This window comes from Chiloscyllium punctatum, chromosome 40 (genome assembly GCF_047496795.1).
Source record: "Chiloscyllium punctatum isolate Juve2018m chromosome 40, sChiPun1.3, whole genome shotgun sequence".
Taxonomy (NCBI): domain Eukaryota; kingdom Metazoa; phylum Chordata; class Chondrichthyes; order Orectolobiformes; family Hemiscylliidae; genus Chiloscyllium; species Chiloscyllium punctatum.
The window spans coordinates 50978917-50994698 of record NC_092778.1 but is presented as its reverse complement, the minus strand read 5'-3'; the positions used below and the strand labels follow the sequence as shown (position 1 = coordinate 50994698).

Genomic DNA, 15782 nt, shown 5'->3' with positions numbered 1-15782 from the left:
CCAGATCAAGATTGATGAGGTTGATGTGCTGGAAATTTTGGCAAACGTTAAGATTGTTAAGTCCCCAGGGCCAGACCAGATTTATCCTAGGTTGCACCGGGAAGTGAGAAAGGAAGTAGATAAGCCGCTGGCGAAGATCTTTGCTTCCTCACTCTCCGTGGGAGATACCAGAAGATTGGAGGGAGGCAAATGTTATTCCACTTTTCAAGAAGGGGAATAGGGAAATCCCTGGCAATTACAGACCAGTCAGTCTTACGTTTGTGGTCAGCAAGGTTTTTGAAAGAATTCTGAGGGATAGGGTTTATGACTATTTGGGAAAGCATAACGTGATTAAAGGCAGTCAGCGTGGCTTTGTGAGGGGCAGGTCATGCCTCACAAATCTTATTGAGTTCCTTGAGGAAGTGATGAGACAGGTCGACAAAGTTGATCAGTGGATGTGGTGTATATGGACTTCAGCAAGGCATTTGATAAGGTTCCCCACGGTAGGCTCATTCATAAAGTCAGGAGGTATGGGATACAGGGAGATTTGGCTATCTGGATTCAAAATTGGCTGGCTGACAGAAGGCAGAGAGTGGTTGTAGATGGAAAATATTCTGCCTGGAGGTCAGTGGTGAGTGGTGTCCCGCAGGGCTCTGTTCTTGGGACTCTGCTCTTTGTAGTTTTTTTAAATGACTTGGATGAGGAGGTTAAGGGGTGGGTTAGTAAATTTGCCGATGACACATAGGTTGGAGGTGTCGTTGATATATCGAGGGCTATTGTAGGCTTCAGTGTGACATAGACAGGATGCAGAGCTGGGCTGACAAATGGCAGTTGGAGTTTAACCTGGATAAAGGCGAAGTGATGCATTTTGGAAGGTCGAACTTGAATGCTGAATATAGGATGAAAGGCAGGATTCTTGGCAGTGTAGAGGAACAGAGGGATCTTGGTGTTCAAGTGCATAGATCCCTCAAAGTTGCCACCCAAGTGGATAGGGTTGTTAAGAAAGCATATGGTGTTTTGGCTTTCATTAACAGGGGGATCGAGTTGAAGAGCTGCGAGGTCTTGCTGCAGCTCTGAGACCACGCTTGGAATATTGTGTCCAGTTCTGGTCACCCTATTATAGGAAAGATATGGAGGCTTTGCAGAAGGTGCAAAGAAGGTTTACCAGGATGCTGGACTGGAGGGCATGTCTTATAAAAAGAGGTTGACTAAGCTCTGACTTTTCTCTCTGGAGAGAAGGAGAAAGAGAGGTGACCTCATCGAGGCATGGATAGAATCAATAGCCAGAGACTTTTCCCCAGGGCAGGATTGACTGGCATGAGGGGTCATAGTTTTAAGATATTAAGAGGAAGGTATGGAGGAGACGTCAGAGCTAGGTTCCTTACGCAGAGAGTTGTGAATGCATGGAATGTGTTGCCAGCGGTGGTGGTGGAAGCAGAGTCATTAGGGACATTTAAGTGACTGCTGGATATGCACATGGACAGCAGTGAATTGAGGGATGTGTAGGTTAGGTTATTTTGTTTTAGATTAGGAGCAATCTTTGGCACAACATCATGGGCCGAAGGGCCTGTTCTGTGCTGTACTTTTCTATGTTCTATGTTCTATACCCTACAGAGTGCATTAGGGTAACAGAGTTAAGAATGCAATGTTACAGAGAGAATATTGTTAGTAGTTTTTACAGACTTAGAATTGAGTTTTAAAAGTGCAAAACGATTGTAAGATGTGTAAGAATAAGATATGCTGTAGAGAGCTCACAAAGAGTCACCAGGCTTCAGTGCCCTTGATGATCTTGATGTCAAAGGTTTGAGAGAGAGTGGCCATATAGCATTGATTTAGAGGAGCAGCTATGATCATATTGAATTGTGAACCACACTCGATGGGCTGTATGGTGACATTTATTCCCATTTTCTACTATCAGTCACATCCATGATGGATGGGAAACGGTCATCTTTCAGGGGCGTGTGACTCCAGTTGCACACTAACATGGTTGACATTTCTCTGAAGGGATCTATAGAACTGTTGACCTCTGTAACCACCACTGGTTAATGTAAAAGGTCAGCGATCATCTTCAAAGTGCAGACCGGGGGGCAGGTATACAATATGAACCTGTCAAGGGATGACTAGAGTAACAATTGTATTTCTCTGCTCAAAGAAGCATGTTTTGACCTTTGGCCATTTAATCATCACAGTGCAATATAGTAATGGTGTGGTCTGCCTTCAGAAAGTCGATTATGCTCATGTCTAGGTAAATTTTAGAGAGAATGCACTTACGTTAATCTGACACTAACCTTTGTAGGGAAACATGATGGTTTTTTAACCTAAGACTCCCACAAATTAGGAAGAATGTAAGAAATAGAACAGGAGTTGGCAATTCAGCTCCTCATCCTTCGTCCCCAAGATCACATCTAATCTGCCCCAAGCCTTAACTCCTCTTTTCAGTCAGCTTAGCACAGCACTCAACACCCACATGTTTGAAAGAATAAGCTATATGTTTTCTAATTTGGGGTGTTTTTTTAGATATATGATAGGCCTTTATATCCATCCGAGGTCATGAAATGTGAGGTTCCGTGCTGAGTCCCCTGAGGGAAAGGAAATCAAATTGTGAAGGCAAGAGTTCACAGCCCCTGGCAGTTGTTGTTGTTGTGTCGCTATAGTCTTACCAGACCACAGAGGCTGCTGTCATTAGAGAGAAGTGACTGGTGGCAATTTAGCCTGAGGGCCAGCAAACCTCAGGCAAGGGACGGGTTGAAAAAGAGAGTCCTTCATGGTACCAAAGTGCCAGTAGAGAAAGGGAAGTAAGAACTTGCATTGAAATAGCATCTTTCACAACTATAGGATGCCCCAAAGCATGTTGCAGCCAATTAGAGGAAGGCAATGGCCTAATGGTATCATCACTGGACTGCTAATCCAGAGACCCAGGTAATGTCCCAGGGACTTGGGTTCACATTCCTGCTACATAGAATTTAAATTCAATAAAAAATTGACATTACAAGTATAATGATGACCATGAAACCACTGTTGATTGTTGGAAAAACCCAACTGGTTCACTCACATCCTTTAATGTTGACTCCAGATCCACAGTCGAAGAGTGTGGTGCTGGAAAAGCACAGTCGGTCAGGCAACATCCAAGGAACAGGAGAGTTGACGTTTCAAGCATAAGCTCTTCATCAGGAATGTAGGGGTGCCCTAGGAGGCTGAGAGAGAAATGGGAGGGTGGGGTGGGGCTGGGGGGAGGGGCGGCACGGTGAAGGTCGTTGGGAATGCTATAAGATCCACAGCAATGGGGTTGACTCTTATTTGCCCTCTGGGATGGGCAATAAATGCTGACATAGCCAGTGACACCCCAATCCACAAATGAATGGGAACAAATGTTAAACTATGTGTTCGCTGGTGTCATGCATTAATAATCAGATCATCAGTTTTTGTGATGTGTTTGCTGAGGGTTAAGTATTGACACAGACACCAGAGAGAACTCTCCTGCTTTTCTTCAAAATGGGGACCCTTTACATCTACTTGAATGGCAATCACAGACTTGATTCAAGGCCTGAGCTGGAAATGGAAAATCTGACAATGCAGCTCACCCTCAGTGCTGCATTGGAGTGGTCTGCCTTGCTTTAGTGTTGAAGTCTCTGGTATAAGATTTGAACCCACAACCTTGTGCCCGGATGGTTTTGGGTCAGATGCTTCAGGGAAAACAGCCCCAGCCTGTTCAGCCTCTCCCTATAGCTCAAATCCTCCAACCCTGGCAACACCCTTGTAAATCTTTTCTGAACCCTTTCAAGTTTCACAACATCTTTCCGATAGGAAGGAGACCAGAATTGCACGCAATATTCCAATAGTAGCTTAACCAATGTCCTGTACAGCCGCAACATGGCCTCCCAACTCCTGTACTCAATACTCTGACCAATAAAGGAAAGCATACCAAACACCTTCACTATCCTATTTACTTGTGACTCCACTTTCAAGGAGCTATGAACCTGCATTCCAAGGTCTCTTTGTTCAGCAACACTCCTCAGGACCTTACCATTAAGTGTATAAGTGGCTTTCCCAAACTGCAGCACCTTACATTGATCTGAATTAAACTCCATCTGCCACTTCTCAGCCCATTGGCCCATCTGATCAAGATCCTGTTGTAATCTGAGATAACCTTCTTCACTGTCCACTACACCTCCAGTTTTGGTGTCATCTGCAAACTTACTAACTGTACTTCATATGCTCACATCCAAATCATTTATGTAAATGACAAAAAGTAGTGGACCCATCACCGATCCTTGTGGCACTCCATTGGCCACAGACCTCCAGTCTGAAAAAAAACCCTCCACCACCACCCTCTGTCTTCTACCTTTGAGCCAGTTCTGTATCCAAATGGTTAGTTCTCCTTGTAGTCCGTGAGATCTAACCTTGCTAACCAATCTCCCATGGGGAACCTTGTCGAATGCCTTACTGAAGTCCACATAGATCACATTACTGCTCTGCCCTCATCAATCCTCTTTGTTACTTCTTCGAAAAACTCAATCAAGTTTGTGAGACATGATTTCCCACGCACAAAGCCATGTTGACTATCCCGAATCAGTCCTTGCCTTTCCAAATACATTTACATCCCGTTCCTCAGGATTCCCTCCAACAACTTGCCCATCGACGTCAGGCTCACTGGTCTATAGTTCCCTGGCTTGTCCTTACCACCCTCTTAGCCAACCTCCAGTCTTCCGGCACCTCACCTGTGACTACCAATGATACAAATATCTCAGCAATGGGCCCAGCAATCACTTCCCACAGAGTTCTAGGGTACACCTGATCAGGTCCTGGGGATTTATTCACTTTTATGTGTTTCAGGACATCCAGCACTTCCTCCTCTGTAATATGGACATTTTTCAAGATGTCACCATTTATTTCCCTACATTCTATAACTTCCATATCCTTTTGGACAGTAAATACTGATGCAAAATACTCATTTAGTATCTCCCCCATCTCCTGCGGCTCCACACAAAGGCCGCCTTTGAGGGGCTGATCTTTGAGGGGCCCTATTCTCTCCCTAGTTAACCTTTTGTCCTTAATGTATTTGTAAAAACCCCTTGGATTCTCCTTAATTCTATTTGCCAAAGCTATCTCATGTCCCCTTTTTGCCCTCCTGATTTCCCTCTTAAGTATACTCCAACTGCCTTTATACTCTTCTAAGGATTCACTCACTCTATCTTGTCTATACCTTACATATGCTTCCTTCTTTTTCTTAACCAAACCCTCAATTTCTTTAGTCATCCAGCATTCCCTATACCTACCAACCTTTTCTTTCACCCTAACAGGAATATACTTTCTCTGGATTCTCGTTATCTCATTCCAGCCGTCCCTTTACCTGCGAATATCTGCCCCCAATCAGCTTTTGAAAGTTCTTGCCTAATACCGTTAAAATTAGCCTTTCTCCAATTTAGAACTTCAACTTTTAGATCTGGTCTATCCTTTTACATCACTATTTTAAATCTAATAGAATTATGGTCACTGGCCTCAAAGTGCTCCCCCACTGACACCTCAGTCACCTGCCCTGCCTTATTTCCCAAGAGTAGGTCAAGTTTTGCACCTTCTCTAGTAGGTACATCCACATACTGAATCAGAAAATTTTCTTGCACAGACTTAACAAATTCCTCTCCATCTAAACCTTTAACACTATGGCAGTCCCAGTCTATGTTTGGAAAGTTAAAATCCCCTACCATAACCACTCTATTATTCTTACAGATAGCTGAGATCTCCTTACAGTTTGTTTCTCAATTTCCCTCTGACTATTAGGGCGTCTACAATACAATCCCAATAAGGTTATCATCCCTTTCTTATTTCTCAGTTCATTCAAATAACTTCCCTGGATGTATTTCCGGGAATATCCTCCCTCAGCACAGCTGTAATGCTATCCCTTATCAAAAATGCCACTCCCCTCCTCTTTTGCCTCCCTCTCTATCCTTCCTGTAGCATTTGTATCCTTGAACATTAAGCTGCCAGTCCTGCCCATCTCTGAGCCATGTTTCTGTAATTGCTATGATATCCCAGTCCCATGTTCCTAACCATGCCCTGAGTTCATCTGCCTTCCCTGTTAGACCCACCCCTTGCATTGAAATAAATGCAGTTTAATTTATTAGTCCTACCTTGTCCCTCCTGCCCTGACGGTTTGACTTGCCTCTGTTCTCAACTATACCAGTCTCAGATTGATCTCTTTCCTCACTATCTCCCTGGGTCCCACCCCTCCCACCTTACGAGTTTAAATCCTCCTGAGCAGCTCTAGCAAATCTCCCTGTCAGTATATTAGTCCCCTTCCAATTTAGGTGCTATCCGTCCTTCTTGTACAGGTCACTTCTATCCCAAAAGAGATTCCAATGATCCAAAAGTGTGAATCCTTCTCCCATACACCAGCTCCTCAGCCATGCGTTCATCTGCTCTATCCTCCTATTCCTGCCCTCACTAACTCGCAGCACCGGGAATAATCCAGATATTACTACTCTCGAGAATCTCCTTTTTAAATTCCTGCCTAACTCTCTGTAATCTCCCTTCAGAATCTCAACCCTTTCCCTTCCTATGTCATTGGTTCCAATGTGTACACTGACCTCTTGCTGGCCCCTCTCCCCCTTGAGAACATTCTGCACCTTCTCTGAGACATCCTTGATCCTGGCACCAGAGAAGCAACACACCATTCTGATTTTTCGCTACTGGCTACAGAAACGTCTGTCTGTACTTCAGACTAGAGAGTCCCCTAACACAATTGATCTCTTGGAAGCCGATGTACCCCTCGTTGCATTAGAGCCAGTCTCAATACCAGAAACTTGGCTGTTCGTGCTACGTTCCCCTGAGAATCCATCACCCCCTACATTTTCCAAAACAGCATACCTGTTTGAAATGGGTATAGCCACAGAACACACCTGCACTAGCTGCCTACCTCTCTTACCTTTCCTGGAGTTAGCCCATCTATGTGACTGTTTCTGAGACTTTTCCCCCCATCCATCACATACTATTGCTGTTGCAAATTCCTCATTGCTTCTAATTGTGTCTCCAACCGATCCATTTGATCTGATAAGATTTGCGACCAACAGCATTTATTGCAGATATAATCCACAATAACCCTTAAACTCTCTTTAACCTCCCACATCTGACAAGAAGTACATATCACTCTACTAAAGGGCATTTTTGCTCCTTCACAATCTACAGACCCAGAAAATAATACCGTCTTATTCCTCTACAAAACAGTCCTCCAGGTTAGATTAATAGTTACGGCTTATATTTTAAGTTTAGTCAAGAGACATATCTCAAAAAACATATAATCAACAAAGAACCCACTCTGCTCACTACTGCAGATTCTCTGTAGGTAACTTAAAACAACGATTAACTTATCTGATTCTGTGCTGTGAACTTTGCTCAAACAGTTCCACCAAGATCAGTTATGAATTTCACTGTTTGTTAATTTTCCCAGACGCACTCTAGCGATACATGAGTTCAAACAGCAAAGATAGTAACTGTGCAGGTTCTCTCTGGTGTCAGCTTCTTTCTCTTTCTCTCTCTCTCTCTCTCTCTCTCTCTCTCTCTACTGCACTGACCTCACCATGTGCTTCCTTTGTCTGTCCCTCTCCTTTTTAAAACTGCTGTTGTTTTGACTTTTTTTTCGAAAGTTCCAAAACAATGCAACAGCATATGAAACAGTAATTGCAGCTCCTAGAATTTGAGGGAATCACCTCCAGCACCTAAAATACCTCAAAAAAAGGAGCAGCCGTTACAGGCAGAAATTTTTCCTGTCCTCCATCTTGGATAACCCAGAATTCATGAGTGGCTTGGAGGGGCTTATAGAGTCAGTATGAAGGGGACGGTGTCATATGTTGTGAAACAGCACATGAGGGTAGTTTCTTCAGTGCTAACCCTCAAGCTGCCTGGCAGTGTCTTGTTCAGGCCCAGTTATTCAGCTACGCTCAAATGTAATCAGTGTCTATTGCTGGTTTTCTTAACATGAATATTTCTCTCCATCATTTTCTTTACCCAGAAGTGAAACGTGCCCCACCCCCTGTGTCCCCGAAACCAATCCTACCTCCCCCCCTGACCCCACCCAAACCCATCAAACCCCACACCATTCTGCAGTCCCTGAGTGCAGGCCCCACTCCTGTCCCTTCTCCTGCCAAGCAGCCGACCATCAAAGCAGCAAGCACACCGCCGTCCCTGTGTTCGAGTCCAGCTAAACCCATCGCCGGTGCCCAGCCCCAGCAAGTCCCGGTCAAGCCACCCAGGTCCTCGATAGCTGGCTCTTCCACTGAGATGGCCACCACTGAAGTAGCACAACTGAAGCTGGAAGAGACCAGCGCCTCACTGGCAGCAGCTCTACAGGCCGTGGAGGAGAAGATCAAACACGACGAGGGGCAACAAGTAGAGTAAGTCGCTCGGTGTAGCTTCGGTCATGCGCGTGACAAACTGAGGCTGACAGTGCCTGGGTTTGCCTCATGGTTAAGGTGGGCAAAGAACCATAGGCATGGGCAGCACAGACGGAGGTCATTTAGCTCATAGTGTGTGTGTGTGTGCTGGCCAACAGGAACCCACACCATCTGACCCCACTTTCCAGCCCTCAGGTCTGTAACCCCTGTAGTTTATAGCATTTCAAGAGCAGATCTGATTTCTTCTTAAATGCTATAAGTATTTCTCCCGCCCTTTAAGCGGCACAGTGGTTAGCACTGCTGCCTCACAGCACTAGGGACCCAGGTTCGATTACAACCTCGAGTGTTTGTCTGTGTGGAGTTTGCACATTCTCCCTGTGTCTGTGTGGGTTTCCTCTGGGTGCTCTGGTTTCCTCCCACAGTCCAAAGATATGCAGGTCAGGTGAATTGGCCATGCTAAATTACCCATAGTGTTCAGGGATGTGCAGGTTAGTTGCATTAGTCAGGGGTAAATATAGGGGAGGGGAATGGGTCAGAGTGGGCTATTCTTCAGAGGGTTGATGTGGACTTATTGGGCTGAAGGGCCTGTTTCAACACTCTAGGGATTCGACAATTCTTAAGGCATCCAAATTCCCCAACCCCTCTACTGACTAAGTAAAAATGACGCCTCGTCCTCTATGCTTACTGTTTATCGTCCTCTCTAGCGAGGTCTCCTTATCCACTCTGTCTAGAGCTCTCAGAATTGTATACTCTTGTACTCTCTAAAAATGTGGTTGCACTGGAGGAGTGCAGACTGAGATCTACCAGAATGTTGCCAGGGCTGGATATACTTTTGGCACAGAGTGAGCCTGGGTAGTTTCCCTTTGAGCAGAGGAGGCTGAAGGCGGATGTGACTGAGGTGTGTCAGATTACGAGGGCATGTACAGAGTAGATAAGAAGCAGCTCCTCCCCTTAGATTAAGAGTCAGTAATGTGGGGCAGTAATTTGAAAGTGTAAGGTGGGAGGTTTTGCGGGGATTTGAGGAATTGCTTTTCCACCCAGAGGGTGGTTGGAATCAGGAGTACCCTGCTTGGGAAGGTGGTGGAAGTGGGAAACCTCACAATCTTTAAAACGTTATGTGAATGAGTACAGAATAATGACAGCCATAGAGTCATACAGCTCAGAAACAGACTCTTCAGTCCAATCCGTCCACGCTGACCAGATATTCTACACTCGGTCCAGCACCCGGCCTGTATTCCTCCAAACCATTCCTATTCAAATACCCATCTAGATGTAAATGTTGTAATTGTACTAGTCTCCACCACCTCGTTCCATACACGCACCACCCTCTGTGTGAAAACATTGTCTCTTAGGTCCCTGTCAAATCTTTCTCCTTCGCCTTAAACCTATGCCCTCTAGTTTTGGACTCTCCTGCCCCAGGGAAAAGACCTTGCCTAGTCATCCTATCCATGCCCCTCCTGAGTCATGGAGTCAAACAGCATAGAAACAGACCTTCTAGTCCAAATGGTCCATGCCAACCAGGGTTCCCAAACTGAAGCAGCCCCATCTGCCTGCGTTTGGTCCATATCTCTCAAAACCTTTCCTATTCATGTATCTATCCAAATGTTGTAATTGTACCCACCTCTACCACTTCCTCTTGCAGTTCATTCCATACACGCACCACCCTCTGTGTAAAAAGGTCCTTTTCAATCTTTCTCCTCTCACCTTAAACCTATGTCCTATAGTTTTGAGCTCCCTAATGGGCCAAGTGCTGGAAAGTGGGATTAATGTAGGTAGGTCAGCACAGACATGATGGGCCAAAGTGCCTTGTCTGTGCTATATGGCTCAATGACTTCAACTGAACATGGCCTCAACCTCCTTTATTCAAAATAAAAGACTCCCGAGCCAATCAGTCACTCTCAAGAGGGTCTATTATGGAGTCTGGGTTGGGTTAGTACTAGTGGGCAGTGGGATGAGGGTCTTCCCTAATTTGCCAATTGAGGCCCGAAAGGGTGGCAGGGTCATCCATAGGTAATCTCAGCCTGGACACCCTTCCCTTCCAGCTACACATCTCACCACAGGAACGGGCACAAGATTCAGCAGCAGGTTTGAGCAACAGGAAGGGAGAGCTGCAAAATAAGATGCACTGATTCAGCTGGTCTTTGGAGATTGGGGTTAGGACCCTCTAAGTTGCAGATGTGTTTGTTCCTGCACAGCTGACAAAGGAATCGGAGAACATTACAGGATAGAAAGCCATTTGGTCCATCACATCTGTGCTGATCATTTCCCGCCAAAACATCCTGCTTTCCCACAATTTGGGCGATGATTATTAGAAACGTAAGGGAGAAACTGGAGTACAAGAACTGGTTGAGTTGAAGAGATGTTTGTTTCCATGTAACAGAGCAGTACAGACATTACATAATGTACAGAGGATTTCACAAGTGGATACAGACAATTCAACTAAAACAGTCTTTGCTGGTATCTATTTTGATCTTAATCTGATGCCCACTTCTCCTCATCCTCCTCTGTCAGTGTGACCCTCCATTGGCTCCTCCCTCAGCTGCTTGTTTCGTCTCTCTTTAAATGTGTCTTTGTACTGTGCACATCGATCTCTCCCTGTTGTAGGGAGTTCCACATTCCCATCACTCACTGAGTAAACACCTTTCTCCTGAATTCCTTCAGAGATTTCCTGGTAACTATCCTAAGGAGCTTTCTTTTAATTTCTCCCCAAATGTAGAAATATTGGGCTGAATGTCTTTTTTAAAAATTTGGTTAAATACAAGTTGTATAATGCTTTCTGAAGGGCTTTTCATTACGAGAGGTAGCACAATTTCTTGCCCACCTCCTTCCAAACGCATCTCCTTAACCCTCTAGATAGGATAGTGCCCAGACTGCCTTACCTGTGCCACCTGAAATACCAGAGCGTGCCAGTCTAGTCTCCACCCACAACCAATGTAGTCTCAGCCATCTGGAGGAACGTCCAGCACTGTTGAAAAAGTCATAGAATCCCTAAAGTGTGGAAACGGGGCCATTTGGCCCATCGGGTCCACACTGACCCTCTGAAGAGCAACTCACCTAGACCCAACCCCTATCCCTGTAACTCTGCATTTCCCATGCACCCAGCCTGCACAAATCCTGGACTCTATGGGCAGTTTAGCATGGCTAATCCACATAACCGGCACTACTTTGGATTGTGGGAGGAAACAAGGACACCCGGGGGAAGCCCACGCAGATACAGGGAGAATGTGCAAACTCCACACAGTCACTGAGGGTGGAATCAAACCTGGGTCCCTAATGTTATGAGGCAGCAGCATTAACCATTGAGCCACCGTGTCAACCTTAAAGAAGGTCATTGGTCTTCTCCACTCCACTAATGAAAGTCTTTTCTCTGATATTTCCCACTGACTGTATCTCTGCTATTGTACCCACCTCGCACCAAGGCTGAAACTCTGTTGGTCTCACTATTTCCTGCAGCATCTTCCCTCACCTGCTGTATGCCACACCACTAACCCCCACTCATTCACCTCCTCAAACACAATAAAAATTACAACTGCGCCATTCAATTTAATCTCCCTTCATTGCTGCCTCTGTCTCATCCGTGCACACAGGTGGGAATTCCAGAGTTCAGGATAGGGCTATAAATGGTGGGGCAATGAAAACTGGAATTCGACAAGAAGTTGGAATTTAATCCTAATTGAGAAACAGACACAGGGAATGCTACAGAAGCTCAACAGGTCAGACTGCATCTCTGGACACAGAAATAGAATTAATGTTTTGAGACTATATGACTCTTCTTCAAAGCAGAGTTGTACCGGACTCAAAAACTTAACTCTGTTTCTCTCTCCACAGATGCTTCCAAACCTGCTAAGTTTCTCCAGCACTTCGTGTTTTTATTTTGTATTTCCAGAATCCAGCTTTTATTCTGATTGATAAGTAGTTATTGTTCACCAAACGAAGCAACACAAACTGGGCTCAGCTTTGGAGTTCGATGCCCCATTTGGTATCGGTTTGTCTGACGGCATGGCCGCGGGAGTTGAGGGGAGTAAGCGAAGTAAGAATTCACTCCCCTATCTAATGACTTGAACTTCTCTCTCTCATGACTGCCGCAAATGAACAGCATACTGTGAAAGACAAACATAAATAAGCAAACGTGGATGGCAGTTTGCTGCTCTAGCAAGGAATCAAGAGATGGAGGAGGTGGGGGAATGGAACAGATGAGGAAATAAAAGCTTACTGCCGTTGATGAGGAAAGCATTTGATTTAAAAGGAACAAGTGGATTACCATATTGTATCTCAACACTCAATGGCAGAAATAGGCACATCTAAAAATGCCTGCTGCCTTTTTGACAGACTCTAAAGTGGAGTAAATTTTAAAAATATTGAAGTAATAACTGAGACGGAGTATATCTCAACGACTCGGCTGACTAAATAAATAGGCTTTCAATTTTTCAATTACTCATACAGATGAACTGTAATGGTTTTTCTCTCCACAGGGCTGCATCTGAAGTTAAGAGCACAGGCAGCATTCTAGACGACATCGGGAGCATGTTTGATGACTTGGCTGACCAACTGGATGCCATGTTAGAATGAAGGCGAAGCAGTGAAAGGCAAGAAAACCTCAGGACTCAAAGTGGGCACAGTGATCTTTAAAATCCTATCCAGACCAGTCTCAGACACAATTCCCCTCTATGAACCCATCCGTTTCTTTTTTCCTTTTACGTTTGTACGATTTGAACGAGAACAAAAAAACCCAATTCGATTACCTCAGGATCTCCTTGTATGAAGATCTGCAGGATTCAATTTACTGAGACCACATTTCAACCAAAACAGTAATGAAATTGCTAATGATTCAAGATCTGCAGCAGACAGAGATGATGCAAGGTTAAATTGCTATAACATTCGATCTCAGATCCTGCAAACACAAGGATCTTTAAATTCTTAGAATACATTTTTTTGACAAGGTGTTAATGTGAGATGTATATGTACACTGTTAGCATGAGAAATAAGATAGGTTTGTAAACATTCATCACAGATGATGGAGATGACACACAAGGACATGGTTAAATTGTGACATTAAATTTCAGGTTGTTTTTTAACCCCCCCGAGTGCAATGACAATGACAAGAGGCTAATTTGGGCTGGCTGCTTTTTTATTATGTTTTGTGTTTAATAGGATTAGTAGTTTTGTCAATCGGTGGTCGAGTGGAGATTGTAAACAGAACAATGCCAGATATGCTCAGCACATCTGGGAGAAAAAAACAACCAAACCAATACTTTCGGTCATTGACCTTTTACAACTGGCAGAGGTGACTCTGCGATTCAGGGTTAGAGGGAGGTACGATGTTTATATAACAACACTCGATTGGCTCAGGACGAAGGAGAGGTTGACACATTAGCGGAGGAATTGAGCCCACAGTATGATTTAGTGGATGTATGCTCCATGCAGCTGTGTCAGGAGAAAGGGCAGCAAGAGTAGCTTCACTGTAGCCTCCCTAGCCCAGGGACAAAACCTGTTCAGTCAGATTTCCTACTCCTGATCAGAATCGTCTCTTCTGTTGCAAAACATCCATGTAGCCTGTGGGAGCGTAATTACAGTCAACTGCCAATCTTGCCACAGTGGAATGGACGGCCACTATTAAGGGTCCAGTTTCCCAATTGAATAATGACCAATTGGGATGTGCCAGAGGGCTTTTGAACAGTGACCAGTGAATCTGAACCTTCAGGAATACAAGTAAATCACAAAATAAGGTGCAATAATCTGAAATGACAGCATTCAAATGAGCAAGAGAGTTTGTTGCCTGTCTATAGTGTTATTTGATTAGAACTCGATTTTTGTTGAGGAGGAAGAGTGGGGAGGAATAGTACAAATTAAACATGTGAATATAAAGCATATTAATTCTCATTTCAAATCATTGCAATGAAAAAATATAACTGAATTTCAGATTGACAGGCTAAAGCTTTGGTGACAGAGAATGAGGCTTGACAAATTGTCGACGAAACTTTCTGAAAGCTCCTTATGAAAGAAGGCGAAAGTGAGACTGAATGAAACCAGGGGTTGTCAATACAGTTAGAATAAAGTCCTTGACTCAAGGCTAACTATTCGAGGAGAAAGTGAGGACTGCAGATGCTGGAGATCAGAGCTGAAAATGTGTTGCTGGAAAAGCGCAGCAGGTCAGGCAGCATCCAAGGATCAGGAGAATCGACGTTTCGGGCATAAGCCCTTCTTTATGCCCGAAACATCGATTCTCCTGCTCCTTGGATGCTGCCTGACCTGCTGCGCTTTTCCAGCAACACATTTTCAGCTCAAGGCTAACTATTGCTGAGCTTCATTCAGTCAGAGTGCGGTCATTCCCATTCACTTAAATGGTTCGTCGAATCTGTTGTAATCACGAGAGTTCTTTTTTTCCACATGAATTGTTTCATTTAAGAGCTTAGAAATGGATAATCTGAATTCCATCCTCTTGAACATTTTGTTACCTGTGTAAAATATTTGTGTAAATGCTGTAAATGTGTGGGCTCTAAGAGAGCAACTTTTATTCCATTGATTTTCTTCCTCTGGATTTTGGTGCATGCTCAGTCAGTAGCAGAGTTTAAGAAGGAAAGAATTTGCATTTATATGACATTTTTCATGACCTCAGGCCGTCACACTGCCTCCACCCGTTTGAAATGTAGAGAGTGCCGTAATGTAGGGTACACAGCGTTTGTATTTGTACACAGGAAGCTCCCAAAAGCAACAAAATAAATGACCAGATCATCTTTTTTAGTGAATGGATGCGTGGTCAGGACAGCAGGAAGGATGTCCCTAACTCTTCTTCAGAATAATGTCATGAAATCTTCTCATAGTGATTTGAGAGGGTAGGCAACACGTTTACATCTTTAACATTTCACCAGAAAGACAGCGCAGCAGAGTGTCAGCCTAGCTCCAATCCTCTGGAGCGGGATGAAACAGAGGGACATGGCATTGGAATAGACGCATAATTCAGCTGGTTCAGTGATGTGAGTGCCACATCGATATTGATTCAAAGAACTCTCCTGCTCTGTGTTGAATGATGCCATGTGAGATCCCTAACAGCACAGTTATCATCTATCTGGAATATAGCAGCTCTAACAGTGCAGCACCTCCTCAGCAATGCACTGGGAGCATCAGCACAGCGCACATCAGTGACTCAGACTCTGCACCTAAAGTATGCATCAGGGAAAGTACTTTTTAAAAATTTTTACGTTTTTTTTCCTTACTCGCACAACCCCCTAAAAGCGGGAATGCTTATTTTTCCCCAGCCCCCATGTCATGTGTGCGCAGGTATAGGACACAGTGAAGAACAACTAGTGTGTAAATCTTTATTGATATTCCTCCACCAGGAAAAAAGGAAAATCCCAAGTGGCCAGTGACAAGCAGTGCCCTGCACATCAAAGGGCAATGCTGTGAGACCAAACAGTG

The 15782-nt window shown here is 44.4% G+C and overlaps 1 protein-coding gene across 9 annotated transcripts in view; it reads left to right on the top strand.

Moving 5' to 3' along the window:
- The window catches only part of caskin1 (CASK interacting protein 1), a 692879-nt gene extending 678351 nt beyond the window's left edge, over window positions 1-14528 (top strand). For 5 of the 9 annotated variants that reach the window (XM_072559873.1, XM_072559872.1, XM_072559870.1 and 2 more), the window contains 2 exons: window positions 7985-8366; window positions 12839-14527. In XM_072559873.1, coding sequence (XP_072415974.1) covers window positions 7985-8366; window positions 12839-12935 — 479 coding nt within the window. In that variant the 3' untranslated portion in view covers window positions 12936-14527. Of the gene's footprint in view, window positions 1-7984; window positions 8367-12838 lie in introns of all 9 variants that reach the window. The other 4 variants (XM_072559871.1, XM_072559867.1, XM_072559865.1 and 1 more) reach the window with 1 other exon arrangement.
- The last annotated feature ends 1254 nt before the right edge of the window (window positions 14529-15782 follow it).